General features: G+C 48.0%; 1 protein-coding gene and 1 pseudogene across 4 annotated transcripts in view; both read right to left on the bottom strand.

Annotated features, from left to right (window-relative positions):
* The window catches only part of NTM (neurotrimin), a 931,059-nt gene extending 908,337 nt beyond the window's left edge, over positions 1-22,722 (bottom strand). For all 4 annotated transcript variants that reach the window (XM_055304696.1, XM_055304697.1, XM_055304698.1 and 1 more), the window contains exon 1: positions 22,473-22,722. In XM_055304696.1, coding sequence (XP_055160671.1) covers positions 22,473-22,554 — 82 coding nt within the window. In that variant the 5' untranslated portion in view covers positions 22,555-22,722. The remainder of the gene's footprint in view (positions 1-22,472) is intronic.
* Positions 7,777-7,882, bottom strand: LOC129497996 (U6atac minor spliceosomal RNA; annotated as a pseudogene).
* Positions 22,723-25,492: the final 2,770 nt, after the last annotated feature.

Genomic DNA, 25,492 nt, shown 5'->3' with positions numbered 1-25,492 from the left:
CAGGCCCAGGGCCCAGTGGGATGGACGATGCGGACTCAGCACAAATTTTGCTGACTCGAGAGACCGCAAGCGTCATGAGGGCAGGGATGGATTTGGGGTCTGCATCCTTCATCGCCAGAACCTAGCGTGGTGCGCGGCCGTCATGGGCACCCCGGGACTTCCAGACAGAGAAGCATTGCAGTGCCCGCCCACATGCGTGGCCTGCGTCGGCCATCCTGCGAGGTGACTCCTCTCTCATCGACCGTGACAAGACTCCTCAGGGTTTGCTTCCTAACCCCGGTGATGAGATGAAGACAGAGATGAGGCAGGGAGAGGGAGAGAGAAGGAGAGAGCTCGGGAAGAAAGAATGAATGAAAGAGCCCCCAACCCAGGATGTGGCATTACAGATACTCCCGGATGACATTGTATTTTTTGTGTCGTTACTTTTCGAGGCTTTCGGCTGCAAGTCATTATTTCAGCTGATTGGAAAGTGGTGTTGAAAGACCTGCTTCTCTGCTACAATTTTCTTCATATCCTATTAGTTGCAATACAATTACAGAGAATACATCAATTCCTGGCCTGCCCGCCGCTGCCGCCGGAGCCGCCTATTAAAAAGCGGCCTTATTAATGGAATTGTACATCTAGGATTAATCGGCTTGCGTTGGCCATTTACATTTCTCATTCCACAAGCACTTTTGTTTGCTTAATAGGCTGAAGGAGGTAGGAAATGACACAACAAAAGCCTCTCCCGATTGCCACGCGTATCACTGGTGGATTTAATGTCCCCTCCTCCTTTCATCCTCAAGTGCTGCATGGGGATAAGATCTGGCACATGCCACTAGGGAAAAGCAAGGCGACAGCGATGCAGCGATTGGTGGGCCGAGCAGGAAGGAAGGCGGGTGGAGAGAGAGGCCAGAGCATGCATGGTCTTTGCACGATGGGGACGGAGCACAGGCTCGGTTTTTCCCTCTACTCTCACAGGTTCGCCTGGGATGAAGGAACCTGTGAGGACGAAGTCCAGGGAACAGGATCTCAGCAGCAGGGCAGGGCGGGAAGTGCACAGGGAGGCCGTGGAGCTGCTTCCATGGGACGGATGTACCCTCCCCTTGGCCACGAGTGACTTCCACGAGTCGTCCTTCATCCCGGAGGCTGTTTTTGTTAATCCTGGCCTGGCCCCCTGCCCATCGCCACGTTCCTCCATCATTTCTCCTTAGGGCTTAGGGAACAGACTTAAGGCTGGAGGATTCCAAGTCACTCTGCTCTCAGGTCAAGCCAAGCACAACGTAACACGGAGGGGGGCATGGAGCGGGGAGATGGGGGGCATCATATAGGACCGTTGGCTCCCTTTATCTCTGTTGGCGTGGTTGACTTAGAGCTGACAGCTTGGAATTTCTCCCCAGAACTTAGAGAAGGAGAAAGAAGCACATCACGGCCGAATTCAATTCTTACATTCGATGGATTCCAAGAGACGAGGCACCAGGCAGCTGTCCGCAACAGCAGTCTGCCTGGAAAAGGATGTGCCAGAGAGAGAGAGATGCCAGCCCATCTGAATGAGGATCCATGACTGCAGGGGAGTAGGGCTGAAGGCAACGTAGGAAGGCGGTGAGGATGCTCCAGGCCCTTCCTCACCCACTGGACTCTCCAAGGGAGGCGGCTTACACCTCCAACTACTCCTCCACACACTGGTCTACGGGGACTTCCAGGACATCAGAGAGGCTTGGGCACCCCAGCGAAAAGCTGCTCAAAAATAATACAACTTGGACCTTTTCATCAAACCTTATCTCCAGAGGGTTCAGCTGTTCCAGGACGGGGACTGTTGCCCCAGGAGGGCAACATCAAGCTCCCAGGACAGAGGCCAGGTTGTTGATGGACCACAGCAGATTTCCTTTCTCCAGATTGGAGCCACACCTCCCAGCCGGGCGAGGTGCCCACCAGACCACCCTCTTCTGTCCTCTCTCCAACCTGCTCCAGGAGGTCATGCTTATCAAAGCTCAACCTTCCTTCTGCCAGCGATGCTTTGTTGAATTTGCTCCTCCCTTTGTCTCTGGCTGGCTCAGCCCATGACCCAGGGAGGTCCTGAGGTCTGAAACGGTGAACAGCCACGGCGCATGCAGCCCAGACTCTCTTGCCAGCGGGGGGGCGGGGGGGGGGCTCTGTGGTTGAACAGAGGGCTCCAGTCTCGGGGAGGGCGCTACCTCAGCAGCAGAGTCCATGTATGTTGGAGGGATGTAATATAGTATGACTTTTCGCTTTAATGGGATTTTTCTAGACCACTAGGAAAAAAAGACTCCATTAACCACACTACAAAGGCCTCTACTTATTAGTATTTTAGAACAGTGGCAAAACATTGCGTGAATCTAATTATTGCTGACAAATATGAAAATTGAAATCAAAGTTAAATTTTCAGCTACAGTGCCTCATATGCCAGCCTCCTCTGCCTGCAACTACTTCCCCAACACATTTATTCTTCCAATAGTTTCAGCAGAAGATTGGCTATTTCCCTCTTCCCCTATAATATCGCTTGCTTGCTTCCCCCAGTCCCTCAGCCCTCCCTGGCTCGGACCCTATATATTTTGAAGCATTAAATCTGACATATTCATCTTGGTGGCTGGCACTAGCTAACTAACTTCATGTTTACCTGTCACAGATACAGACCCCGGCTGAGCAAGGTGCCGGGGAAGCTGCTTCCCTCTCCCCTACCCTCTCTCCCTCCGCCCCCAATCCTAGCCTCCGTCTTCTTCTTTTTTTTTTTTTCCAGATAAAAGTCATTTGACTGATTTCAAATTCCTCGTGATATCAGGACAGAAAAAAAAAAGGACTTGTCAACACCTTTCTTTCTTTTTCCCTATTAAGCATACTGTAAAAATCAATCCCTTTTGTCACTTCACTCTGCTTGCGAGAATGTTTAATGGATGTCAAGGGAGCTAATGATCGCTGGTAGAAAATTCATTTTAGATTTGCTATTTATAAAGTACTCAGTACTCAGGTGGGAAATTAACATGAGGCAAGGAGTCGGGTGGGGTGGGGGAGGGAGAGAAATACAGAACTGGGGCCTGCCAGGCTGGCAGTGGCTTTGTGTGGGCGGCACCCCCCGCGTTCTGGGGGCAGAGGGCACGTGTGCCAGGGATGCTGGGTGGGACAGGCTCGGGAAACATCCAGACCCGGGCAAGCCCATCTCTCCGAGCCAAAATTTCCTCAGCAGCAAAATCCGATCTACAACACCTAGCTCACAAGGTTGTAGAAAGGATTAAATAAAATATCACACATAAAACATTTACCAGTGCCTGGCACCGAGTACTAGGACATGTTTAATAAATGTTAAATTTCTTTCTCTGCAGCCCCAAAGCCCTGGGAGGGGATCAGGACCGAGTGGGTGGGCACAGATCTGCTTCAGGATCTGGCGGCGGCCAGCCCACACGAGCGCCCTGCGCGTTCCCTGGCACCTGCAGCGCCCGGGAGGCCAGATTAGCCAGTGGTTAGCAAGCATCAGAATCGCCCAGAGGACTGCTGGGCCTCGTTTGGGAGCTTCTGAAAGTCGATATTCCTGGGGTGGGGTCCGGGGACGTGCACTCCCAGTAGGTCCCCCGGTCTGGGGTCACGCTTCGGGAACACCCAGGAGGGCATACAAACCCATGTGCCTCCCGAAACGGCGTGGTGCCGCTGTGTGACCCGTGCCACCCAGACGGAGCAAGTCCCCACCCCTGGCTCGTCCCCACAACAGCAGACGGCACCAGGACCCAGAAACCTGAGGCAGATCACCGAGGGCTACTAAAGTCATGGCCCGATTGTGCATCCCTGGCCAGGAGCAGGAGAGGCAAGTGCTCAGGTTCGTGTCCTGGCTAGTGCAGGATGCGGCCAAGCCTCAGTTTCCCCCCTACATGGCTGGTGTCGGGAGTGCTCAGCTGGGCAGGTGCCCTGCGGGCTTCACAGGGGGCTCTGGTGGCCCGGGAGTCCAGGTCAGAAGGCCCTCAGCCGTGCACACCCGCCTCACTTCTCCCTCCCCTGGCCCTCCGCTTGGCTACTTGTCTGTCCTGTTTGGATTAACCACAAATCTCTGGTCGCTCACTGTCCTAGCGAGGCCACCTGTGGGCCCGGCTTGAGTCCCAGGGGAGTTCCTGTTTGCACTGCAGCCCGTTCCAGTGCGTCTGGCTTTACACACAGTCATTGAGTTGCTAATTCATTGTCTAAGAAGTTGCTTTTCAGTTTCTGATTTTTCAATAATAGGCTTCTCGCGAAGCCCTTAAGCTTCGGAAATAAGCCAAAAACTGCTTTTCCAGTCATTTACATAAACACAAGCGGATCAGGAGGGGGGAAATGGCATCGTTCGACGTGTGATGCCCGGGCTCGGGTGCCTGGGTGGACGGCGCTGCGGGTGGCAGGTGGGCGCGGGGCGCACGGCCTCCACCTGCCACCCGGGCCGCTGATACATCCTGAGATTTCTCCTGACGCCTCAGCTGCCGCCTCGCCAGCCCTGGGCAGGTATTCTGGGCACCAGCAAATTGTTCTGTCAGCAAGCCGCTCCCTCAGCTGCATCTCGTTAGGGAGCCTGTCACTCACCCGCCAGGCCCAGCATCACAGCCCCGCCTCGGAGGACGCAGTCACCTGGCACAGGTAAGGAGTGGCCTGGAAACTCTGGCTGGGAGACAGAGCCCCCCAGGGACACAGCCCCAGGTCCCTGAAGCTCGCTCCAGGGTTCGGTGGCAGGGGATGTGGATTCGGGGCCTGGCCCTCCCTAGGGGTTCAGCTACTTCAAGGGGGAGGAACTTTCCTGCATGCGGGTCACCATCATCATGTCTCTCTCTCCCCCCTCTGTCTTTCCAAATGTCGATTTTTACAAATAATCCAATGAGCCAGAAAGAACAGCCATTCCTTTTCTTCCCGGACAACTCCTATTCCTCTGCATTAAAAAGTAAAGAAACAGACGACTGAAACTTCTATCTTTTAAGCACCTGATTCTGAGCAGGCTGTTTCCCTTCCGCACCAAGGCCTTAGGGGACAAAAGGTAAGGTGCTGGATAAAAACAGAAGAGAAACAAGATGCCCAGTTGAATTTGAAATTCGGATCAATAGCAAATATTTATTTTTTTTATTTTTTTTAGTGTAAGTATATGCTGTGCATAATAAAAAAAATCATTTGCTGCTTATCTGGAATTCAAATTTGTTGAGCATCCTGGATTTTTTTATTTGCCAAATCTGGCAATCCGAGCAAAAGGGAATATTTAATGACTTACTTTATATTTTCCCATCGCTTGCATAGCACCAAGTTTGCCTTGTCCTGATGTTTTGTTTTTGTTTTTTTCCTGGGGTGGGCATATTCAAGAGAAACTGAGACCCCTCCCCTGAGGGTAGAGAGGTGACTCCTCCTGCGCCCCCCACCCTGGGGTCCCTCCAGTCAGAGCTCGCTGCACCTATGTTAACCATTTCTCTAAGTCAGTGGTTCTCCAAATTTAGCATCAATCACCTGAAGGGTTTATTGAAATGCACATAGCTAGGTTTCGGAAAGCCCTGGACTTTCTGATTCAAAGGCCACACTTGGACAGCCATGACTCTAAGGACACTGTGTACCCCCTCCTCTTCCCCTCAGGCAGACTAGGAACAAGGAGACCGCTCGGAGGGGTCCGCTTGAAGGCTCAGGATAGAAATGAAGGGCTGGAGTAGGTCTCAAAAATCCTTGTTCTCCTTTTCAGCCTTTCAAATTCCTTCCCTGGCCCGGATTATTCCATCATTCCACCCTCAATATTGATGCAAATTTGTACAGTGTTGCACTGAGTGAGTCCTGCGGGAAGGCCAACCCTGCCTGGGCACGGCATGTGCAAAGGCCCTGTGCTGCGGCAGCGGGGCGTTAGTGTCCAGAGGCAGTGCCTGGGGCCTGCAGGGTGAAAGGGCAGAAGCAAGTGGGTGCCTGAGCCAGAGCAATAGAGAGCCTAGGGCAAGCTAGGGGAGGGACTTCCGTGCCAAGTTAAGGACCCTGGGCGTTTGTCTTGAAAGCCAGCCGCGTGGAGCTAACGGATATTTTAAGAAAAGACTGAGGTGACATTTTTTTAAGCAATAATTAATTATTAGCAAGAGAGAAGATGGACTCATCTGGGGAGGACCTGGTAGCAGGGGACCTATTTAGAGACGGCATTAGTTTAGCATGACGTGACTTGAGCTTGAAGTGAGACAGGGCCACCGGGCAGGGGAGGAGGGACAGATATGGGAGGTCTCGCGGAGGCCTCCCTGAACTGAGCCGTGAGTGGTTATAGGAGGGGGGCGTGCGGGTTCAGGGGACAGGGGGCAGAGGGGAAGTGCAGTTCCCAGGTTTCATTAAACATAATTCAGTGAAACATGGAAGCTACATTCCAAGGAAGTTTAAATTTCCTATTTTACAGATGCAGAATACAAGGGCTCTGGGAAGAATATTCGATTCCAAAAGTCAGAGTTAATGGCAGGGCTGGAGTGAGAAAGAACATTCTGACGGCAGAGTAGACTTCATGTGGACGCACTCTGCAAACCGTGAACATGTAACTGCGTCTCGTGTAATTCCCTTGAGAGTTAGCCCAAGCAAGGAGCTGGGGGTGAGCCCGAGTTTGAGAGATGGTCGGCTACTATCTCCTCAATGGTAGGACCAGAACCATGGGAACAGATGGAGACATCGAGAAGGAGCGGGTCAGACTGCCTCTTAGCGTCCAGAGGGAAGAAGATGCCAGGAGGAAAGGAGGAGACTTTGTGATCCTGAGTCGAAATCAGCATTTTGCCCATTCCACAAGTCACTGTGTTTAGTCTTTTCTGCCTTCTGGGAAATGCAGCCTACAGGTTTATAGACACGTATGTGAACATGTACACACGTGTGTGCGAACACACATCTTCCCCGGATTACACTCAGTGAAAATAACAGCCGTTGAATGCAGACTCCTTCGCCTTCCTATAACCAAGCTGGAAGGTTTGCCCAAATCTATGCTGTGTGAAGACAGTTGATTTTCACTTTTTTCATTTGTCTTTATCAGAGCAACTTACATACAGCATAAAATCTACCCTTTTAACCATTTTAAATGTATAAGTCACTGGCATCAAGTACATTCACACCGTTGTGCAACCAGCATCACCATCCATCTCTAGAACGCTTACACCATCCCAAAGAGAAATTTTACCCATTAAACAACTCTCCATTTCTTCCTCCCTACAGCTGCCAGAAACTTCTACTTTCCATCTCTATGACTTTGCCTATTTTGACCTCACCTAAGAGGAATCATACGATATTTGTCCTTTCCTGTCTGACTTCTTTCACTTAGCATTGTGTTTTCAAGCTTCACCCGTGCTGCAGCGTGTGCCACAATTTCATTCATTAATTCCATTCAGGCAGGATAATACTTGATTGTACGCACACGTCGTATTTTATCCATTCATCCACTGATGGACACTTGGGTTGTTTCCACCTTTTGCCCATTGTGAATAACGCTGCTGCGCACATGGCTGCACAAATACCTGAATCCCCGCTTTCAAATTTTTGTGTTTTTATGGTAAATACCTAGAAGTGAAATTACTAGCTCGTATCATAATTCCATTTTCAATTTTGGGATGAACCACCACACTGCTTCCCACAATGGTTGTACCACTTTACTTGCCCCCCAGCAATGCAGAGGCGGATTCCAATTCAATTTCTCCATATCTTCACCAACATTTTTTAGTTTCCTTTTTAAATTTCTTAACAGCAGCCATCCTAATGAGTGTAAAGTAGTGTCTCATTGTGGTTTTGATTTGCGTTTCCCTAATGACAGTTTGACAACCTATGGTTAGATGCCACAAAGTAGGTGGTGAAAAAAAAAAGTAGGTGGTGATACCTTAATCACGTGTGTATTGTGGGGATCCAAGGGCTTCCATCCTTGTCGAGGGGAGATCTAACATTCCTTCCTGCCACACAAAATGCTAATTGTCTCCTAACATCCGTCTTCCTCTTCCTCCATGATAATAAGCCCCTGAATTTTTCTGGGCGCATGGTCATCCAAAGGGGATGATGCATTTCCCATCATGGCACCTAAATGTAGCAGGGTAACTAAGTTCTGTCCACAGGCACTTGGAGAAGAGTGCCGTATGTGGGCTTCCAGGAAGGAACATTCTTTGGGAGACAGCACACTGGGAGACAGCATTCTGTCCCTTCTTCACCGACCCTTTCGTCCCACTGCCAGGCACACAGATGCTGCCATCTGAGACCACAGGGCCAAAGATGTGGCCTGTACAACAGATCTGAACCACAGAAAGGATGGGGTTCCTCAATTTAGAAGACATTACACCAGCCATGAAAAGACAGAGAGGAATGTTTCTGTGGCCACACAGAAAATGTCTTATTTAAGCCACTTTTATTGTGTAGTTTCTATCATTTGCAGGTGAATCCAATCATAGTGGGAATTCTCAAATAAGTTTCTCTTCTTTAATATATGTAGTAATGCAATTTGTCTTTCTCCTTGTACTCAAGACTCATACTTTTACCAGTGCTCAAGATTTGCCACCCTTCTCACCCTCTCATATTTACTAGAGGACCTCACTTGGTAAGATATCTCCTGGGTCTTTCATCCTTCCCCTTAATGAGCACCTGACCTTCAGGATTCAGAGAACTCTTTCCCATCTTATAAAAACAACAACATCCTCTTCAATTGCAATTCCCCCTTGTTTCCCCATTTCCTCCCTCTTTTTTTTCTTAACAACAGCAATAACAACCAAAAAAAATAACTTTTTGAGATAATTGTCCACATTTTCTATATTCTCACCTTACTTTTGTTCCCCACATTAAGGGCTCCACCCCACAGAACTGCTCTCCCAAGGGGATAGAAGAAATTTTTGTCACTAAGTATAATCTCACTTGATCCTTTAGTAGCATTTGACACTGTTATTGTTCCTGCCTTCTCCAGACACATCTTTTGACCTTGATGGCACCATGCTCTCCTGGCTTTTCTCCTATGTTTTTGACCACCTCTTGTCAGTTATCTTCCCAAGATCTCTTCTCTTCCCAAATTTTGGGTACTAGTTATCTAGTATGTATTCTCTACTCTTCTCCTGGGTAATTAATTGTATCTATGTCACAGACTATCTTTGTTGAGGCTCAAAGGTCTCTCCAGAGTTCCAGATCAATGTGGCTAACTTCATATTGGATAGAACTTTGTACATGTCTACCATTAGGCATCTTCAAACACTTTGTGGCCCAAACTGCATCACCACCATTTCCCTCAAACCCACTTAAGCATCATTTACCCCAAAATGAAAAGTTTTCTTTCACTTCCCTTTATTACTTATCATCTTCTTTCTTCTCCATCTCTAAGTCACAACCCTTCTACCTCCATAACACTTGATTACTCCCATATCTCCCTATTTCCGCAGCACTCACCCTGGTTAACTTGTGCTTGATTGGCTGCAGCATCTTCTAGAAGGCTCCCTTTTCCTCTAGTCTTGCCCCTATTTCAATTCATTTTCCACACTGTCACTAGAACCATATTTTAACATTTTTAAGTAACCCAAATAACCTTACCTAACAAGTAAAACTGCAAAGCTGACCATGTTACTATCTTCATGCAATCCTTCAACATAATTTCTTCTCTCAATATAAAATCTTTAATAGGAAACCTAAGGCTATTCAAGCTCTGACCTCTGCCTACATCTCTACCTGTATATCTTGTCTTTCTACCTACCCCTTTTCCCCCATCCCTTTGAGCCCCCAAACCACACAAACACACTCCATCTAGCCAGATTGGATATTGGATTCCTGAATTCCTACCATGCTCTTCTGACTCTAGGCCTTAGCATGTGCCATATCTTATTTGTAACATTTATTTCTCCTCTTACTTGGTTAAATCTAGTCACCTTTGTGTCTCAGCTTTCACATCTCTTCGTTCTAGAAGATTTTTCCAAACTGAAAATTCTCATAGATGCTGCCATAGGCAAACAACACTCGCTTTTATCTCAACACTTACCATTTTGTATTGAATTGTCTACTTCATTGAGTATAAGAACTATGTTTTGTTGTTGTTTATGGCTAGCATACAGTAGGGTATGAATAAATCATTCTGGAGTGGATGAAATATAAGTGTAAGTAAGAACTTGGCCATACCCTTGGGTCTATTATTGAAATATAAATGTAAATAAGAACTGGCCATGCCCTTGGTGCTATTATGTTGCTTTTTTTTTTTTTAATCATTCTGATGTGGAGATTATATGTCTAAATCATCCGAGGATGACACAAAGCTGGTGGTGACAACTCATCAGAATCCAAAAATAATCTCAGTGTATTTAAATAAAGGACTCAAAGGAATAAAATTTCAAATACTTAGAAGAAACATTTATTTTTAAATTTTTTTTATTTTATTATTTATTCATGACAGACACAGAGAAAGAGAGACAGAGAGAGAGAGAGAGAGAGAGAGAGAGAGGCAGAGGGAGAAGCAGGCTCCATGCAGGAAGCCTGAGGCAGGACTTGATCCTGGGACTCCAGGATCATGCCCTGGGCTAAAGGCAGGTGCTAAACTGCTGAGCCACCCAGGGATCCCCAGAAGAAACATTTAAAGAAAGTTAAATATAAGCGAGAATAAGAGAGGTTTTATATAGTAGCATTTTGGTCATCACAATGACTGAATCACATCAATATGAGCCAATAGGGAAAAAAAAATATGAGCCAATAGGGTAGTATCTCTGAAAAAATAAAAGAAAATAATACAATAATATGTAACCATATGTATGTAACCATACAGTCCAAAATGTGGTAGGTAATAGTCTATGCTCCACTTTACCAATCAAACTACATTTAGGAGAATTTGTATGGTAATGCCTTTTAGTGGATCATTATCAAACTGGAGCATGTTCAGAAGATAAGGATCAGAATGATTAATGGTTTAAAAGTTATGCCATATGATAATCATAAGAAGGAGCTAAGAATGTCAATTTAAGTAGTGTTTGTGATAACCATCTTTTAGAAACAAGATCACACAATATTACTTATATTTTTGAGCAACTCTAATTGACAGAAGTTAGAAAGAGGCAAATTTTTGCTCAACATAGATCCATTAGGATTATATTCATCTGTGAGTAACAGAAACGTAATTAAATAAGTTTTTTTCTCATAAGTGATAGTGAGTATGGGAACATGTATCCTAGTGCTAGTACAACTGCTATGTCATCTTGAACCCAAGGTCCTTTAATTAGATTGAGCCATATGAAATTGCCTATATTCAACTATTTTTGATTTACCAAAACAGCTAAGTCCATTTGGTTCAGCCTAAAATTTTCCTTCTTTGTCAATCTTTTTTTTTTCTTTTTAAGTATGCTCCATGCCCAGTGTGGAACCCAATACCAGGCTTGAACTCACAACCCTGAGGTCAAAACCTGAGCTGAGGTCAAGAGCCAGATGCTTAACTGACTGAGCCACCCAGGTGCCCCTTGCCATTCTTTATATGTATTGTTTATCTTCCTGTTTTCAAGCTGTTTCCTGGACCTCTAGGTAGTATCCTATTCTCTGAGTCAAGGAGAAGCAGCAATGGTAAGGTTGAGAAAGCTCAGGCTTCCTGAGTATGATCCTCAAAACCCCAAGTAAACTTGTGCTTATATTCCATTTCCCTGAACTGCATTACATGACCATATTCAGCTATAAGGGAATTTTGGTGACAAATATTTTGAACAGGCACGTTGCTACCCTGAACAAATTTAGAGCACTGTTTATACAGAGAAAGGATAATAATTGATTTGGAGGCGATATCGAAAGTCCTTGCCAAAAAAGTATTTTCTCACAGAGTTTATCCACTATGAAAAGTGGTGCTAATATCATTTATTCTCCATTGTATCTACACAATAGAATTATCTGTAGTTATTTCGAAGTACAAAAGACTCTGCCCTATACTGACCTCTTCAATGTGAATTTCTGTGAGTCATCCCTGGGCATCTGCTCATAATAAACTCCACAGGTGATTTCAATAGGCAGCCAGAACTGGGGACCACAATGCAGGTGGTTAGTGTCTGCTCACTGGGAATCTCTGGAGTTGTTGGACATAAATTGGTGAAAATCATTCAGACAGGATCATTGTCTTAGGGGGGAAGCTGAGAATACTCCATGATATCTCACAACTCTAGGAATCTGTGAAAAAGCTTTTGTATTTGATGATTGAATTATTTTGGTCTTGACAAGTCTTCAGTAGTGCAAGAAAGTAATGAAAAAAATGGTGACAAGGCATTTAGATCCTTCTATTAAGATGTGTTGGGGAGAAAGAAAGGAGAAATGTAGAACAATTAATTTTTATTTGTTTTCAAAATTAGCAAAATGGTTTATACAACTGCAGAGTTCTATGTGTCACCGGTTACATTGAGAAAAAAGCTGTCAATTAACCTTTTCCATGTCTGGGATGAGTTTCTCCTTGACTGTTTAGGAGGAGAGCCAAATGACCTAGTGGTCAACTTTGTGAAAGTGAGATAAAGTAGATCCGAAGAAGAAGTAGATCTGAAGATAAGAAACATTTGAGCACTTCATCTTCTACAACTAACTACAATCCATCCAGTCACTTCCTCAGTTTTTTTAGATCCAAATTTCCCATCTGTGTTGCTTCTCCTGATGCCAATGTACGTTCAGATAGCCACCTTGTTCCTCCGCTCATCTGATCTACTGACCACTAGAGTGGCTATTTTCTGCTCTTGGGTAAGTTTAATCATAAATATTGAGCTCATCCACCACACCCCAAGTGCCTACAGCATAAGATTTATGACTGATTATCACCAGGAGGGATTGCTGAAATATGGGATCACAGATTCAGAGTCCCAAAAAGATTTTGTCAGAAAAAAAGGTAGTAATTGAATCTGATAAGATAACTTCAGAAAGGGTAAGTTCTGAGGCTAGGTTGTTGTATACATAGCAAAACACCACAAGCATAGGATAAGAAAGGGTTGAATTGACAACAGCTCCTGAAAAAAACTAAAGGGACCTTATGGCACTTCCCCTCTGTCTCTCCCTCTCTGTGTCCTTTCTTTCCAGCCATAAATGCTGGGTGTTGAATTTGTGCCAAGTGTTTTGCTAGGTTCCCTGGGAAATAAAGATACATAAGGCAGCCCTTGACCTCTAGGAGCTCAGAGACTGGTAGGGGAAGATAGACATGTGAGCATGTAACTACACAGTGTGTGGTGAATGTTAAGAATAGAGGTAAGGTCAAGAGAAATGGAGGCATAAAGGATGAAATGAGAGACTTCAGAAGGATCCTGAGCTTGGAATTTTTTCTTGAATTATAACAAGTGTTTTCGAGGTAGACTAGGACGACACTCAGCAGAGGGAGCAGTGTGCACACATGCTGGGAGGAAGGAGCCCATGGAACAGGAGTGCAGAGGATTAGGAGAGGCTGGCAAACCTAGGTCAGACCTGTAGGGTTTCCAATACCTTCCCAAAGAGCTAAGACTTCATCTTCTTTGGATTTGGAACCAGGAGGGTCCACATTCTATAATATTTTGGGCTCCTCAGAGCACACTGGGATAAGACTTTAAGATGAATACAAAGTAACCAGAACAATCTTTGAGAAAAGCAATCAGCACCCTCTCTATGGATGATAATATAGAAAATAGGAGAAATGCTTGGGATAATTAACCTTGTGGGGAGAAAATTTGAGGAAGGAGAGGAGGGAATGTTTCTTTCAAGTATTTAAAGAAAAGTCATGTTGAAGAAGGATTAGACTTGTCTTGTGGGTGATATCAATCATAATATCAATCATAATACTATTAGGTAATATTTATTGAGAACCTACTATGTGCTAAGCAATGCTCCAAGCACCTTATCTGCAGCAACTTATTTAATCCTCATAACAGCCTTAAAGCTAAGTCTCATAATTATCTCCATTTTATAGAAGAGGAAAGAGAATCACAGAGGTTGACTGAATCACATAAGGTTTCAAACTAGGGAGTGGTGGAGCCAGGGTTTGGACCCAGGCAATCCAGCCACGGTGTGATAATCTCTCTCTAGACCTAGAGCAAATGGCTGGAATCTATACGAAGACAGGTTCTCTTTCTCCTTTGCCTTCCTCCTCTTCCCATCTTCCTGAAATCCAACAGTCAGGTACAATAGACCATCTGGAGAGATGCATGTTCCCTCTTATTGGAGACAGACGCTAGGGGACCACTGCAGCTTTATTGTTGAGGTATCAGAGCTCCTAGAGAGGGACTGAAAGAAGTCATCTTGAAAGTTCCTCTGGGCTTGAGCTGGTTGTGACCCTGGGCTGACGGACGCAGCAGTGTGAACACTTTGGGGAGCCTTCAATGTGAGTACTTTCTGAATTACTCAAAGACTGCCCTGGGCACAAATTTCCAGGGTAGCTCTGTTCCCCATGGCCCTCGTATCCTGCAGATCCATCAAAACAGACCATATTTTCACTTTTGTGTGTACTGCAGCAAATGACCTGGCTTGGGGGTGGAACCAGCATCACTTCTGCCTAATGCACGAGCTGCACAATTGTCACTGAGGTTCTCAGCATTGGGCCTTTGGTTGCCGCTGACAAGGAGGGCAATGGGAGCAACACTCCTGGGTCACTGACTCTCGGGGACAGGAAGGGGGAGCCTGAGCAGAAGAGAAAATGCAAATCTTCACACTAAGGAATGGGGCTTCTTCCAAGACTCACCATCATTTAGCACTCTCTAAATCCAGCTCTAACACGTTCTTTCTTGACCCACATTCAAGTGATCCTGAATTTCCCTTATTAGATGGATTGGTTAAGAATCCTTATCATTCCTGATTCCCTCTACCTAAAATGCTGTGACTAGTTAGTCCTTTCCTCCCATCCTGAGGATGCCTTATAAAGATATACATGCATATATGGATATGTGATATAGTAGATACGAATTGGTATGTAGGATTTGCATGCACACACAGCATTCACACATTCTGACTTTGGTCATCTGTCTGTGACTATGTCTATATTCTTAGCTTCCTGCAAGCAGAAACTACTTCTGAATACTTTCTTCTAGCGTCACTCTCTTTCAAGTGGTATACACAAAAAGACTATTTGCAGAATTGCAAAATGTTGAACTTGAAATGAAACTTGCAAACATTTCAATCCAACTTCTATATTTTAGAGATGTGGAAACTAAGGCTCATATAGAGGAAGTGTCTTACTCAAGATCATAGAACATTTCAGATGACTGTAGAGGTACAATTTTTAAACTTGACCACCTATTAGAACCTCTAATAGAGCTCTGAATAAGATTGATGATGAAGTTCTGGTTTTGTTCACCTGGGATAGGGTTCAGTCATTGGTATTTTTATAAATCTCCTCAGGCACTTGAATACACCAAGTTTGAGAACCACAGATATAGGGAATGAAAATATTGCAAATAAATACACATTGAACCTACCCCCGGAGGACCAGAGGTCAGGAGATCCCAACTGCTGTAGGCTGCTTGACTTAGAAGAATCAGGATCCATGACAAAGGCAGTTATCTGTTCTCCTACAGGAGAAAAGCTAAGAACAATCATCACCACCACTATGGGAATGGAGATAGAAGCAGCCAGATAGACAATCATCTCAGAGCATTCCGGACTCAGCTAGTACAGTGTGAGCCTAAAGAGAAGCTATATTCCCTCTTGTACATATGGCTGAAAAGACAAGTTGATGGATTGGAAGAAGGCTTGTGCCCCAACTGTCGTATATGACCAGAGGAGAACAAATAAATCATGATGCATTTTTATTATTCTCGGAACCCTAAGTTGGGTATGATGAGTGGGTAGCAAGTCAAAGGGTTCTCAGAAGGGAGATCATCTTAGATTTACCCTGAGTTATGAATCCCTCACAAAGGTCCCCTGCACAGCATTTGCCCCATGCAGACTAGCTGCCAGAGGCAAAGCCTTTCCTGGTCTTATATAAGCTCCCCCCACCGCTCCCCCATCCCCGCTCTGCTTACCTTCTTTGGTCCTCTAATTCTGTGCAGAAGGCAGGGCAAAAAGGAGCTGGGGAGGCTACCAGACAGGTGGCATTGTGCCAAGAATCAGTTAATAACTTGAATGACAAAAGACAATTGTCACAAGGCCAACAAACTTACGCCAGCTTTCATCATCCATGTACTAACTGAGGGCACATCAAACATGCATGAGGCCCTTCTTGGCAGGAGACGGCAGGGAGGAGCAAAGGCAGCACCTCTCATCTGTTGTTAACCCAGGACTAGAGCCATGCACCCTCTCCCAGTGCTCTCCAGGTGGAACAGCGATCAAGGGTTAGTTGCTCCCTTGCTGCCCGCCCTCATTTCCACCAGAAACCAGAAGCTGTGTCGTTCACTCTCCCGCTTGCTTCTGGCACTCCTTGTTGGTGCTTCTGAGCACTATTAAAAAAGGATGGCAAACCAAGCCAAATCTTGGAAATTCTACTCTGCCTTTGGTCTCATCCTTTAGTTTGTTTTAGTCACCGACATATTTATTCCCACCACCTACAACTCCACACGGAACATAATAAACATTCAATAAATGCTGGGTGATCCAACCAATAAACACATAGACAGCTACGGGCTGTGTTGGGTTAGAGTTTGGTAGTAGCACCACCAAGACTAAGCAAAGGCAGCCCCTCCAGGGAGTGAATCTGAATGAACCATTGAAGCCAAAACCAGCCAGTTCTTTGAACAGTCTTTTATAACTGTGAAGGCAATACTCTTAGAGAAGAAAAAAAAAAAAAAAAAAAACCTCAAATTTAGTAACCTAAGATGTCCTTAGTAACAGTGCTAAAGAATGTGTTTTCCAATATTTGATTTCTTAGCTTGACAGTCTCTCTTGAAATATTCTCTTCTCAGCACCGAAAATGTGAATCTTTGTTGGTTTGTTTTGCAGTTTGCAAATGACTTACAGAGTTCTTCTGGCAGGGTTTCTGTTTTTCTTCTTGCAAATAAACAAAAGGCCTCTCTCTAATATGACTTAGGTGGGAGTATCTGTGATCTGTCGTGGTTTTGGAAGGAGGAGAAAAGGGGAAGAGGACAGGAGGGGAAAGTAGAAAGGAAAATGGGAACAGGCAGGGTATAGAAGCTGAGCAAAATGTGGGCAAGTGGCAAAGGTAAATCGGATATGGAAAATTGGAGTGGCAGGGATATCGCAGGGCTGAGCACTCTGCAATCAATCAACGGGGTCCCGGGTAGCCTTGCTAAGGATGCCGGAAACTGCCCACCAGTTCACTGGTTCCCCTTCCCCCCGCGATGCCCTATCATCTTGGCTCCTTGTGAACTGGGAAGACAGACTTTCTCTCCTTCTCTTGGGCAAGCCTGCATGAAGCGGAGCAACCCCTGCCAGCATGACCTAGATCTGTCAACTGATCAATTATTGTTCCCGTGGAGGAGAAGGAAGAATGAAAGGAGGAAAGAGAAAGGGAAATGGAGAAAAACAGAAAAGGGGGAGAGAGGACAGGAGGCAGGAGTGGGAGAGGGATGGGGAGACAGAGGAGGAGCGGGAAGGTGCAGGAACACACAGATCCTTTAAGTCTAAGCAGTTGATAGCCCGAGCAGGCTTCCTCCAGAAGGTTGCATAAATAAATGCAGAAATACAGAAAATAAAATCTAAGACTCTCAGAGATTATTGACCAAATTCGCAGTCAAGGTGGAGGATTGAGTCCTCTCTTTCCCACTTTTTCTTTCTGGTCCAAACCAGAGCTCTTTTTTTAACCTTCCAAAACTAGCTCCAGCTTTCTTCCCCACCACCTCCTCTCTGCCACCGGCCCAGCCAGCATGGCACCTCCGTTGGCAAGTGGGTGGTGGGCAGGCCTCCCTCATGCTCCTTCCAAAGCCCCTCTGCCTTTCCCCAGTGCCCTTGCTAGTGGAACTGAGTGGAAGCATCCACCACCAAGGGAGGGAGGCTGCAATGGCGCCACCAGACCCCATTTGACCCTTATGCCATCGATCACTCTATTTTTGCATGTTTTCATCTTTTATGTTTAATTTGTTTTATTGAATTTCAAATGACTATAGACATAAAGTAAACATTTAACAAGCCAATAGAGCAGAAAGGAAGTAAACTGCATAAATATAACCAGTCTCAGCATGGAGTTCCACTTAGCGCCACATGTTTGGAGCGTTACAAGCATTAATGAGTCCTTACAGCACCCAGGGGAGTTGCCCCCCAGCCTGGTAGGCAGGTGGGGAGACAGGCACACAGAGGGAAAGATTTTCCCCTACAGAAAACATAGGGGACTTTGAGCTCAGATGGACCTGCTCCCCACCGAGGCTTGGGCAGGCCACCAGAACTGGCTTGAAACCTGGAGGGCACGCGCATGAGAGGCTTTGGAGAGTCTGGAGGCCCTCTGCTGAGGTCAAAATAAAGCAGAATTTGATTGCATCTTTGGTTTTCTGGGTGGTGCGTGGGAGCAGGTCGTAAACTCCAAACCCATAACAACCCGGAACAGAGCCCCCTCTCAGACATGACGTCCTGCCTCCCCCCAAAGCGTGTTCATCCTGAACAGACAGACTCGAAAAGATGCTGCGGATCTTTCTAGCACAGGTGTCCCGAACACACCAGAGGCATGTGGCTCATACTGATTTAGAAATATCCTCCGTCCTTAGGATATTAAGAGGGATCACCGCATCCCAGTGGATAAACTGTGGCCCAAGACCCCCAGTTGTTGGGCCCTCTGTGAGCAGTGGGCGATCCCGCCCGGGTCACTGTAACTCTGAGCCACCAGAATGCAGGCATGCTGAGGACGGAGCCAGACATTCCAGAGCACAGCCCCTGAGCAGGAAGGCAGGAGAGCCGGCCCGTCAAGGACCCACCCCTAATACCAGCATTGTGGGAGAGGCCTGCTGAGAATCCCCAGAGGTCGCGGCGAGGCGTCCAGCTCCTAGGAAGGCATTATTGGACCTATATTCGGCTTTACCAGTGCCAGGAAGGAGGAACCAGCACCCGGATGAGGCTGTGCACCTGGGAACTGGAGCTGCAATCCCAAGAACGGTCTTTATGCGGCAAGGCCTACTGGTCGGTTCTGGGTGTCCCCAGGCCCCCTTGGTGAAACGCTCACAAGACCATCACGGAGCATGAAGGACGAAGGTGAGTACATGTGTTACGCTGCGCGCGCCTTGCCTCTAACTTGCCCCAAGTTGCCAGCTCCAAGCCTGACAACCAGGGTTTACTTTGTGAGGCTCCTCTGTCTCTCTCTCTCTCCTATTATTATTATAATTATTATTATTATTATTATTTTGGCAGTGCTTGCAAGTGCCCACAATGCTTACATCAGGCCCAGGGGCCCATCATCACACATCGATTTTTCACTTTGCCAGTAAACGTGGTGCATGGCCTCATCTGCCTCCCTCACACCCCTGAAGCATCACCCAACTCAGGCTGCTGCTGGCACCCAAATGTAGGTTTCCGGTGAGCGGCAGGAAGTTGGCCCATCTGCCAGCTGAACAGTGTCCGAGTGAAGGAGGGGGAGAGCTTGGCCCCAGGGTCCCCTTCCCTCTCCTCCACCCCCTTGGGTCTCACGTGGCCCGAATACACGTTGATGTGGGACGTGGGGAGATGAGAGAAAATGTGGAAGGTAAGACAGGAACCTAGCCAAGCTCAGGCAAGGTGTTGAAGGGAGCATTCATCCTTCGAAGGAGGACTGGCCGGGTTTCTAGAAAGAGAAAGGCTGCAGCACCACCAGCCATTCCTTTCAGAGCCTCCCGGTGGCAGGAGGTGGGCGGTGTGCTGAGAAGGACAGCCGCCTAATCCAGCCTCCCGGCCCCTGTTCCCAGGGAAGAGGAGCTGCTGGTTAATCAACCCTGGGGCGTCTTAGGGCCAGAGCCCCAGGGCGCTAATCACCCCCCCCCGCCCCCCCGCCCAGCACTAATCAGCGCTGATTCCCTTGGAAATTCCCTCCCCCTCTAATCTGGATCTGGGCGGCCAGTGGCTGGGGTGGGGGCACAGGGGGTGGGGGAGGAGAGGGGTCCCTAATCCGCCACTAGCTCCGGACACCTTTTTTTTTTTTAAAAAAAAAAAAGGCGAGAACCCCAGGAAGTGGCAGCTCTAGGAAGAGCTGGCTTAAAACAAAAACAGAGCAGAAAAAATTGCCTTGGAATGTGCCCTGCATTCCAACTAGTCCCCGGGGTCAGGGCAGTAGGGGTGGCTACTGCAGCCAGACCCCGCTGCCTCAGTCTCTCCTAAGTTTGACTTGAAGAGATAGTGGGGATGCCAGCTTCCAACCCCCAGAGGGAAACCAGAACGCACCTTTGCCTGCCCAGCTGGCGTGTGCGGGGGGGGGGGGTGTCTTTGCGGGTTCGTCGTCCTTAAAACTGGACAGCCTGCCTCCTGGGGATGCAGCGGAGCCTGCTCGCAGCTGGCTCGAGGTGGGGAGCACGGGTCTCCGGGGACAATGTCAGATTTGGTGGGATGTGAGGCGGTTATGATACTCATCACCCCTGGCCCTACTGCGAGGGAGGACCAAGACCACGAAATCCGACTTCGCCCTGGGGCATCTGGGATCTGCCACTTTCTACACGTCTATGCAAGGATGAGTCCAAGTATGAGCAAATATTATGCTTCCCTGCATTTATTTCTGATGGAGGAAAAAAAATCACGTATGCTAATTTATATGTAAATTCAGTATGGCCCTGGGGCTCCTGGCTTGCTGCCAGTGGGGCCGCTGATGGTGGAAGTTTGGCCATTGTCTCCAGTTCCATGTAGAGAGAGGAGAGACGTGGACCTGAGGACAGATGGGGGTTCCCGAGGGCCAGTCCCCTCCCCTCCCCTTCCCCTGACCCTTCACTCTACCCTCTGCCTGCTTAGTTTTCAGGTCTGTGGTTAGCTTGGGAGAAGGCCGGCCCTGCCTCAGTTTCCCCCACTGCGAGTGTTGGAGCGCTGCTCTGACCAGGGGAGCCTCCCCAGGGGCCCCGATCACGCAGGGCGCGCACCCTCCCCTGCACACACATGCACACACACTTACATGCGCACACGCACTATTGCTGCTCCCTATTACGTAAGAGGAGTCATCCCAGGATGCCTCCAAGTTGGCTCCTTTCCTCCTCCACGCACCAAGGCCCCTGTGGGAGAGGACAGAGATGCCAGGGCCGGCGCCCCTCAGAGGCTGAGGGCAGCAGACCATATCCACGCTCAGGCCACCTCGGCAAAATGCACCTCCTGAACTTCCTGGGGTCGGACTCGCATCCCTGCAGCCCCCTTGCTTTCCTCCTTGAGCCCCAGCCAAGGGGACACACGCACCTGCCTCTCCCGGCCCGGCGCCCCCTGCCCACCCCGCGTGGGTCCCCACGGTGCATGCTGCAGCCTACGTCCAGGGGCCGCAGCAGTCCCCAGAGCCTGCCCTCGGAGGGGGGTCAGCAGGACCGGAGCGGGGACGCAGGGGCGAGAGCTGAGAAGTCCACACTGCAGGATGAGGAGGGGCCAGGTGGCTGGAGCTCCCCATCCTCTCTGGCCCCCTGAGCCCGAACTTTCCTCTGGGAATACAAGGTGCGGGGCCGAGCTCCGCCTGGGATCCCGACTGCGCCTGGGATCCCGACTGCGGCTGGGCTGGACCACCCAGGGAAAGTTCCCTGCCAGCCCCCAGCCCGGGGACTCCGGGCGCCTTTCCTATGAAAAGGGCAAGTGAGACCCTCCAGAGGAGGGTGGGTGCGGGCCGCAGGTGAGCAGACGGGCCGAGGAACGTCAGCCGGGGCGAGCGCGGGGCCACAGGGTGCAGCAGATGGACAGGAGCTTGAGGCCGCTTCCAAAGGCACCCAGCACAGCCCGCCCTGGCCGGGGACGGTGGGGGGGGGGCAAGCCCACCCCAGCTGCCTGCCGCCCCAGGGCCTCGGCTCCCCCCCACCCGGATAAATAAACACCAAATTAGCATTGACTCTTCTTGCCTCTCTCCTTCAACTTGGAAAATCTTTCCCCCAATTCCGGGTTCCCCCCACACCCCGAGTGCTCCCACTGCCTTTTATCAGCTGGCGACCCTCCCCCCCAGCCCGGCCGCCAGCCCCCACCGCCAACACACCCCCAGACACATCCAGAACTAACACAGTTGTCCGCCGCTGCCGCAAATTGATTCATCCCTCGGAGCTGGGTCTGCGACCAGAACCTCGCAGGGTGCACGGTTACCTGATTTTTCCTAGCCTGCATTTTTCCAGCCGCTCCTTTTAGAAGCTTTGCAAGTTTACCGGCCGATATTTAAAGTTTCCTCTCGTAATTCCTTCCCGGTTACACAAGCAACACATTAGCAGCCCCGGCTGCCCTCCAGGTCTGTGGTCTCCCCCCACGGCTCCGTGTGCGCTCCGTGGTGCATGTGTGCAAGAATGCACAGAGAGCCGGGGAGACCGGCGCGCAGCCCCGCACCTCGCCCGAGCCCCAGCCACATTTTACTTATGCATATACATTCCCCCATTCCGGCAGCAGCCAGAATCGAATCAATATTCTCACAGCCTGCTCGGGAGAATGAAGTCCCAGCCATGCTGTGTAAACGCTCTCGCCTCCACCTGCAAACCGTGCAGCACAGCCGAGACTCAGGAGCCTGCGGATCCTATAAAGCACCCTGTGCGATGCCTGGGTCTACGGTAGGCAAATCGATAGCAAGCTCTTACCTTGAAAGAGAAACAGAGCCGCCAGCCCCGTGAAGATTGCCCAAGAGATAGAATTGTGCATTTTTGCCTGGATGGTTTCCATGATTTTTTTTTTCTTCTTCTTCTTCTTTTTCTTCTTTCTTGTCAGGTTCGGTTTTTTCTTTCTGTCTTTCCTGACAGATTGCGTTGCTCTCAAGCTGTTGGAAGGAGATTTAAATCCACTGTTTTGCTTGAAGGACACAAGAAAGCCGAGGGTGTGAGAGAGTGTGACTTCTCAGTAATTATCTCTACTCATACTCTGGCACTGAGACACATCGTACAATCTGGCCCTGGACAGCCCTCCTACAAGCTGCAATCATTGGTTCTAATCCAAGGATTGACAGAGCTACAACACACGCGCGCCGGCACACGCACACGCGCGCGCGCACACACACACACACACACACACACACACACACTCTCACTCAGGAATCATTTACTGGGCAAATCAGGCTAGCTGATTAAAGAGACAGGAGCCCGGAGAGATGGGATGATAAATGCCACTTTGGCCCTTCTATATTACTTTCATTTTTTAAACTGACAGTCTCAGAGCCCCAAGCATCAAAAAAATCCCTTTCCTTCTGGCATTCCCTGGCCTCTGGAACTCAGATTCCCCGTGCACTGGAAAAATCCCATAGCCGGCAACGGCTTACGGGAAATTTTAAAGGGATATTTTCATGCTCAGTGAAACTTGCAAAGATGAGTCAAATTCCATTTGTTGGTACCTATTTTCCTCTCCGATGAAAATATCATTCAGTGACAGATTTTTTTTCCTCTCTCTCTCTCTCTCTCTCTCTCTCTCTGTCTCTCTCGGCTCACCTTTCCCAAATCAACCCCCTACTTAGTTGCTTTGGAAAATAATAAAGAACTTCCTATTTTCCTGTGCCGTCCCTCCTGTTTCAGAATTCTTGTATGACTCGTCCTTTTCATTCCCTTCATTTATTTCCCGAAGTCCTCAGTGTGTGTACGATGCCATGGAGAATACCATGGGCAAGGATGAGGCTTCTGAGGTCTTTGGGGAGCTGCAGTCTGAATAAGGAGAAGCTCCTCCAAGAGAGAGCAAGAGATGGGCTTATTCTTCACGCCTTGATCAGCCTTCATTCATTAAAATGGAGAATGTAAGTGCCTGTGGCTTAAACTGCAGTAAGAGAGATTTAAGTTAGACGTGCTGAAGGACTTTCTGACTGTGGACTTTGTATGTGGTTATGAAATGTCCTCAGAGAGTTGCAGACATCCATCTCCTCGGTGATGGGTAAGAAGAAAAATCAGATAGAAATAGTCAAAAGGGCATTAAGGACCTCTAGAGCGACTTTTAACTCCAAGGGCCTGGAGGTTAATATGAATTTTTGGTTTCTTCCGATGGGAAGGAAGTTATATGATATGAATGGGCTTCTGGGGACACTTAGCCCCTCAAAGAACCTCTCCAAACTGACCCTCAATACACACCATCACAATGCCCTGACGGACATTTTGGGGATATTTCTTCCAAATCTCCACAACTAAGGGCTGTATTTCCTCGTAACCCCGATACTAAGGGCACAGATTCCAGACTGGCGTAGAACGAAAGCACTTCCCGTCTGTTTATCTTCTGGAGCGCACAGGCCATTCTGCACGAGTGTAAGCGGCACATGCACCTGCGCTGAGTGTGTACAGGAGCAGTGGCCCCGCGGAGACGTGCAGCCCAGGGACCGGCTGGAGGGAGCGCCCAGGTGTGCTCACACACGCCGAAGGACCGTGGGCAGCTCATCTGACCCTGTGATCCGTGATCCTGGGCCTCTCTTCTGTAAAGTTCGAGAACTGGAACAATTTCCAGGATCTCTCCATTTTAAAGGTGTTTTTACGTTAACAGATTTTTTTTTCCCTGCCACTATGTTCTAATTCACATGTCCATCAAAATGTCCTTGATATTGTGAGCTCCCGGTGGACGAGAATTTTATCTCCCTACCAGTCTTTTTGTGTGGTGCTCAGCAGAGTGACATGTGCAATTAAATGCTTTGGAATGGCTGTGGCAACGCGAGCAGTACAGTTCAGAGGAAGGAGGGCTTCCTTTTACCATCAGCCCGCGGCTCCCCGGAGTGACGAGAGAAGCCATGGGTCATCGATAAGTCTTCAGTCCCTCCCCGGAGAGGCAGGCACACTAACGTTTGTAAATGTCCTCACCCTAAACTGCCGTAAATCTGTACTCTGACCAATATTTATTGAGCATCTGTATGTGTGACAACAATAGCAAGTGATAGTTCTAGGTGATATGTATCGAGCATATGCTTTGTGTCAGGGGTGGCGCTCAGTGTTTTGCCTGCATTTTTCTCACTAACTCCTCACCTATGAAGTGTCCTCGCTTATCATCCCACCCATTTGACCGATGAGAACATCGAGGCACAAAGGAAACACGTCCACATTCAGTCAGCGCGCAATGGAACCAGTCGGCACACAGCGGGCACACGGTGGAGCCAGAATTGGAGTCCCAGCCTTTGCCTCTCAGGCGAACCTCTTAAACACTGTCCTATGCTCAAAACTCTGATGGACCCAAGTAGATTTCACTCTTCATATATGATGTTTTTGCTTCTTTAATAGCATGTGAAATTGCAAATTATATGATACACATATATCAATAGAGGCAATACAAGAAAACCCTTGTATTGTTTTAAATATTCATTGAATTGCATACGGTCGGTACGCGTAATTAATTTTATCAGAATGCAAAGAAGTGATAGAAGAGATTTTCTGACAGTTTTTAAAAGTTTTATGGGGATAGTGAAAGTCATGATACCCCTTGAAAGTGAAGTAGAGACTAAATCTCAGGCAGAGGGAAGAATATTGCAGGCAAGGGAAGCCGTAAATTAGAAATTAGAGATGGAAATACATCACATACATTTGGGGCTCCAGAGACCTGTCTGAGATCTCCCATCTTGTCCCACTGTGTCACAATAAAATCTTTCAAAGACTAAAAAAAAAAAAAAAGTGAAATGCAGCCTATTGTGTGATCCATAGTAGTTACTCCC

The sequence above is a fragment of the Nyctereutes procyonoides genome, unplaced genomic scaffold (genome assembly GCF_905146905.1).
Source record: "Nyctereutes procyonoides isolate TBG_1078 unplaced genomic scaffold, NYPRO_anot_genome, whole genome shotgun sequence".
Lineage (NCBI taxonomy): Eukaryota > Metazoa > Chordata > Mammalia > Carnivora > Canidae > Nyctereutes > Nyctereutes procyonoides.
The sequence above is the reverse complement of the archived record's forward strand: the minus strand, read 5'-3'. Positions and strand labels throughout refer to the sequence as shown.